At 45.6% G+C, this 6,098-nt stretch overlaps 1 protein-coding gene across 1 annotated transcript; it reads left to right on the forward strand.

Annotated features, from left to right (window-relative positions):
• Positions 1-326: 326 nt before the first annotated feature.
• LOC119291078 (glutamate decarboxylase 1-like) lies at positions 327-2,669 on the forward strand. The gene is made up of 6 exons (XM_037569793.1): positions 327-504; positions 618-822; positions 908-1,108; positions 1,305-1,519; positions 1,605-1,911; positions 1,996-2,669. The coding sequence occupies exons 1-6, from the start codon at positions 419-421 to the stop codon at positions 2,482-2,484; spliced, it is 1,503 nt and encodes a 500-aa protein (XP_037425690.1). The 5' UTR covers positions 327-418; the 3' UTR covers positions 2,485-2,669.
• The last annotated feature ends 3,429 nt before the right edge of the window (positions 2,670-6,098 follow it).

Here is a 6,098-nt window from a genome sequence, read left to right on the forward strand (position 1 = left end):
TGGGAATTGAAGTATTGTTTGACAATTTTCGGCCAAAAAGATCTGTTGTTTGACACGAGTTTGCAGCCTTGGTCGGGTCTAACCACAAAGTTAAGGCAGGTGACGTTCTGCTGGTGCTGCTCTTGCCTATTTCGCGGCGCAAGACGAATAGCAGCAGCGCACATGGACCAGGCCCAAGGCTGACCCTCTCCTTCCTCCTTTGACCTTTCCTTTTGGGAACGCGCGGCAATGGCAAACGCACCACCGCACGGCCTTCGTCTTGCCCCCCTGCCCAAGAACTTCCATGTTTGCGCCCCCCGGCCCCGTATATATACCCGGGGTGCCGCCTCCGCCATAGCACACAACAACAGAGTCATCGCATCGTATTGCGCCTGATAATCAACAGCTTAGCTAGAGCCAAGAGCGAGTTGCAGCAGCCATGGTGCTCTCCAGGGCCGCCTCCGACACCGATGTGTCGGTGCACTCCACCTTCGCCTCCCGCTATGTCCGGTCGTCTCTCCCGAGGTATATATGCGCATGTGTGCCTGTTGTTCTTCTTGTTCGTCGTCGTCTAATGGCTTCCATGTTCTTCGAGGAGTGATTGACCGGCTGGTGGGTCTGTTGATTGGCGCGTGCAGGTACCGCATGCCGGAGAACTCGATCCCCAAGGAGGCGGCGTACCAGATCATCAACGACGAGCTGATGCTGGACGGCAACCCGCGGCTGAACCTGGCGTCGTTCGTCACCACGTGGATGGAGCCCGAGTGCGACAAGCTCATCATGGCCTCCATCAACAAGAACTACGTCGACATGGACGAGTACCCGGTCACCACCGACTTGCAGGTACGTTAGTCTCTCTGCTTCGAGCCGGGCCGTTGTTTCTCTTCTTATATTTATTTACTGACGTTGTTTCGGCATTGCATTGCAGAACCGGTGCGTGAACATGATCGCGCATCTCTTCCACGCGCCGCTGGGCGAGTCGGAGACGGCCGTGGGCGTGGGCACGGTGGGGTCGTCGGAGGCCATCATGCTGGCCGGGCTGGCCTTCAAGCGGAGGTGGCAGAACAAGCGCAAGGCCGAGGGCAAGCCCTTCGACAAGCCCAACATCATCACCGGCGCCAACGTCCAGGTTATTACTCATAGAGCAAAACAACCCTCTGCCTCGCGATCCATGGAATTGAGAGCCAAGAATTCACAAACCCAACCAAACATTTAAACTGATGTAGGTCTCTTATACAGCAAAACAACCCTCTGCCTCGCGATCCATGGAATTACCCAACCAAACATTTGAATTGAATTACTAATTTGAGATCCTTTTTGTTTAGGTGTGCTGGGAGAAGTTCGCTCGGTACTTTGAGGTGGAGCTCAAGGAGGTGAAGCTGCGGGAGGGGTACTACGTCATGGACCCGGAGCAGGCGGTGGAGATGGTGGACGAGAACACCATCTGCGTCGCCGCCATCCTCGGCTCCACGCTCAACGGCGAGTTCGAGGACGTCAAGCGCATCAACGACCTGCTGGAGGAGAAGAACAAGCAGACAGGGTAAGCAATACGTACAAGGGCAGAGCAGCCGCTGAAACAAGAAACAGAGTCGTCGCTCGTGGTGTGCTGAATGTAGTTTTTGCAGGTGGGAGACGCCGATCCACGTGGACGCGGCGAGCGGCGGCTTCATCGCGCCGTTCCTGTACCCGGAGCTGGAGTGGGACTTCCGGCTGCCGTGGGTGAAGAGCATCAACGTGAGCGGCCACAAGTACGGCCTCGTCTACCCCGGCATCGGCTGGTGCGTCTGGCGCACCAAGGAGGACCTGCCCGACGAGCTCATCTTCCACATCAACTACCTCGGCTCCGACCAGCCCACCTTCACCCTCAACTTCTCCAAGGGCTCCAGCCAGGTCATCGGGCAGTACTACCAGCTCATCCGCCACGGCATCGAGGTAACCTCTTTGGTGATCTTCATCCGTTCAAACATCGAATTCCTTCGGTGAGTGAGCTCACATGATGGAATGGCGATAACGCAGGGGTACACGAACATCATGGAGAACTGCCAGGAGAACGCCATGGTGGTCAAGGAGGGCCTGGAGAAGACGGGGCGCTTCAACATCGTGTCCAAGGACGAGGGCGTGCCGCTGGTGGCCTTCTCGCTCAAGGACCACAGCCGCCACGACGAGTTCGAGATCTCCGACATGCTGCGCCGCTTCGGCTGGATCGTGCCGGCCTACACCATGCCCGCCGACGCGCAGCACGTCACCGTGCTCCGCGTCGTCATCCGGGAGGAGTTCAGCCGCACCCTCGCCGAGCGCCTCGTCCTCGACATCGACACCGTCATGGCCCAGCTCGACGCGCTCCCCTCCAAACTCACGCCCCCCGCCCTTCTGCCGGCCACGCTGCCCAAGACCGTCGTCGTCGCCAACGGCCACGTCAAGAAGACGGAGCTCGAGACGCAGAAGTCGGTCACGGAGGCGTGGAAGAAGTTTGTGCTCGCCAAGAAGACCAACGGCGTATGCTAGTCACGATCAACAACAGTCTCCAAAACCCAAATCATGCTCAGATCTTGAAGCTACCCTAGTACTATTATGTGAGTCGAATAAAACTATTATTATAGATTTAGGCCGAGTTTGTAACCAAAATTTTGCTGTGGCTTTGCGCAGTTGCGCTGCAGGGATGGTATTCTGTTAATGGTTCTGCAAATTTATCTATTTTAGCTTCTGCAAATTTAATTTCTGAATACAATAATTGAATCAATAATTATGGTGTTTTGTCTCTTTTTCCACAAGAGGGTTGACAAGGTCGTTACATGCTTCTTCATCATTGTGTTAATCACTTTTTTTAACGCTATTGGTCAGTGTTATTTTATATATGGGTCCCTACCAGGAAGGCCAAATTATGCTGTCTATAACATCGGTAGGACTTTTCCCAAATATTGAAGGAGTTACATTTTTGCAAAATATTTGTGTTCATGCTTACATATTTATATACATTTAACATATTTAAATACACGATTTCACATTTTCTTAAATGTTGGATACTTTTTTTTAAATATGTTAAACATTTTTCAAATACACCTTGAAATATTTTTTGAATGATAAGAAACAGTTTTTCTGAACCATTTTTTTTACTTTTGTTTAAACATTTGTTGTCACACACCTTTTAAACTTGTGAAGCTTTTTAAATGTATGAAACTTTAATTACATGATATTTTTTGATTTATAAACATTTTTCTAAATGGCACCTGCGTTTATTTTTCCCAAATGTGTGATATGTTTTAAATGTTATGAGTCTTATATCAGAAACATTTTCTATAAAATTTTCTATTTGAAAAATATAAATAATGTGAAACAAAAAACACATGATTATAGGGCCGGGCCGGTACCGGTTCCCTGTAGCAAGGCCAGCTAGTGTCTCGCAAGAGGCGGGACATAGGTGCGCCCAACATGAACAAAACTCTTTCAACCAGGTCTCCAAACTGGGGTTTGAGCTTGTAGCGTGAAATTTAATTGCTCACTTTTGGTGAGCAAATTTGGTAGAACCAACTAAATGAAACATTTTTTTGTCATCAGGGCTATCAATAGTGGTGACATAGAAGTGCCTGATTATATATTAACTTATTAAGTATCACAAATCCTTACATTTACATCCAAATTCTTATGGGTGTTGAAGTCTTCTTCTCATGCATCCGGTAGAATTGTGACCCTATTTACTTATTGTGGCTGAAAACCTATGGACACAAAGTTCTATATCAGTCACAATTGAACGGACCAGACTGTGAAAAAATATTCTATAGATAGTGCCTGGAAATTATGCACATTGCTTTATAGTATTGATGATTTTGTAGTGATTACTCGCACTTGCAACCAAATCAAAAGTAATAATATCACATAAATGATTTTTTAAAATAGGGAAAGTGAGAAAAGAATTAATATTTGGAAATTTGAGATTTCCAGGCCAATCATTGAAAATTCCTAATATTACTAAGACGAAACTTGAAAAAAAGGTATTCATAAAAATATTTAAATGTGATGATTTTCAATGGATGTTCATAACTTTTTTGTGAGTTTTTCTAATTCTCCAGTTTTTCTAGAACTTTTCAAATTATTTTATCATGAATCCTAGTTCTAAGATTCCCATGTTTGTTTGATAACTTATCTAGATTTTATCTCATTGTTCCTTTATTTTGATGATTCTTGACTTCCAAATTTTAACTTTTGAATGGTTAAGAAAACTATTTTTTTGTGTAGTTATTAATTATCTCACAATTATTCACAATATTTAAATAATGTTTCTTACTGTTTTATTTATATCGTGTTGACTAGATTGATACGTGAGAAGTCACCTTCATGTCATCGGTCAAACATGTTTTGGTGGCTTATGAGCCCAAATCTATCTAGTTTTTAAGTCGTCGTCGTCAACAATTAAGACGGTTGGTAACTTATAGATGTGTGCCAAGTTTTCTTTGTTGGTCCGTGCAAACGGGAAACAAGCTTAGGGTGTTTTAGAGTTTTGGAACCAAAATAAACTTGCACAATAGTTTAAGTGGCTAGAAATAAACCTTTTTTCAAGAAATATGAAGTAGCAAATACACTCACATCCATGCACATCCATGCGATCGTGTCGAGCATTATGGAATCCCGCAAAACTTAACGACCTCATTTAGAGCTAGATCTATCTTAATCTAAAGATCCTCCATCTCAAATGAAATTAGCTTTATAATTTATTGTATAATTACAATGAAAATATTTCGCATCGACTAACTGATTCCATTGAGAATTTAGTCAGGGTGCTCCCTCGAAAAAAATATATTTCGCGCCTTCGCCCAGAGCCTCTCGTGCTCTATGCACGGTAGCTTCCACTAGTTGTGTTGTTATTGCATGCCAGTGCTCCACTCCCTACCTTCGAGCTCTTGCTGGCCCCAACACCGCCGACACTCTCCACTGATCAGTTGCTATGTTATAGATTCTCCCTCCACTACTCTAAGATGGATCTCTCATGGATGCGTGCATGAGAAGAGCTTAGTTTCGAGCCCTTTGCACCGTTGAGCTTGTGATTTTTGGGAGGGCCATGAGGATCCTAGGGGAATGTGTGTGTGCTCGTTGGATCCGTCGCCAATATAGTTCCAGCGATATCGATCCGGCGAGGCATGGGTGTCGGTGTCAAAACCGGCGGATCTCAGGTAGGGGGTCCCGAACTGTGCGTCTAAGGCTAATGGTAACAGGAGGCGGGGGACACAATGTTTACCCAGGTTCGGGCCCTCTCGATGGAGGTAATACCCTACTTACTGCTTGATTGATCTTGATGATATGAGTATTACAAGAGTTGATCTACCACGAGATCGTAGAGGCTCAACCCTAGAAGCTAGCCTATGATTCTGATTGTTCTCGTCTTACGGACTAAACCCTTCGGTTTATATAGACACCAGAGGGGGCTAGGGTTACACAGAGTCGGTTACAGAGAAATGAATCTTCATATCTGAATTGCCAAGCTTGCCTTCCATGCAAAGGAGAGTCCCATCCGGACACAGGACGAAGTCTTCTATCTTGTATCTTCATAGCCCAACAATCCGGCCAATGTATATAGTCCGGCTGTCCGAGGACCCCTTAATCCAGGACCCCCTCAATGAGCTCAAAGATGAAGGTCAATGTTTTGTAGTTTTTACACATGTTTTCCCTATTGAAACCATGAGGGAAACATCAAACGCAACCATCTATGTTTTTATTCTAAAATCAACTCCTTCAATTTCATGGAAGTTATCATATATCTTCTGCTCTGCTTTTTTAACTTGCTTTTATTGTACTAAAGGCTAACTAGTTCCTTGTTCTTAAACTGTCAAACTTTAAAATGAATATACTTTTTTATATGTCTATCCACCCTTTTATAGACCATGTCCACGACCGTCTCACAACTTTGAACCAGATGTTTCTATGATCACTAGTATCTCAATTATGTCATCCACCAAGAGGCTCACCGAGGGAAATCAACATACTGCACCATGAATTTATTGACATTCGATGTTAAGCCTCACTAATGAGTATATCTTCATAAAGTCGGTGAATTCCCGAGTCCTTCACAATGTCGTCAACAAAGGTGCTCAAGTGACTCCTAACAGTGGAGGCATACACCCACCAAG

This window comes from Triticum dicoccoides, chromosome 4B (genome assembly GCF_002162155.2).
Source record: "Triticum dicoccoides isolate Atlit2015 ecotype Zavitan chromosome 4B, WEW_v2.0, whole genome shotgun sequence".
In the NCBI taxonomy this organism is placed as follows: domain Eukaryota; kingdom Viridiplantae; phylum Streptophyta; class Magnoliopsida; order Poales; family Poaceae; genus Triticum; species Triticum dicoccoides.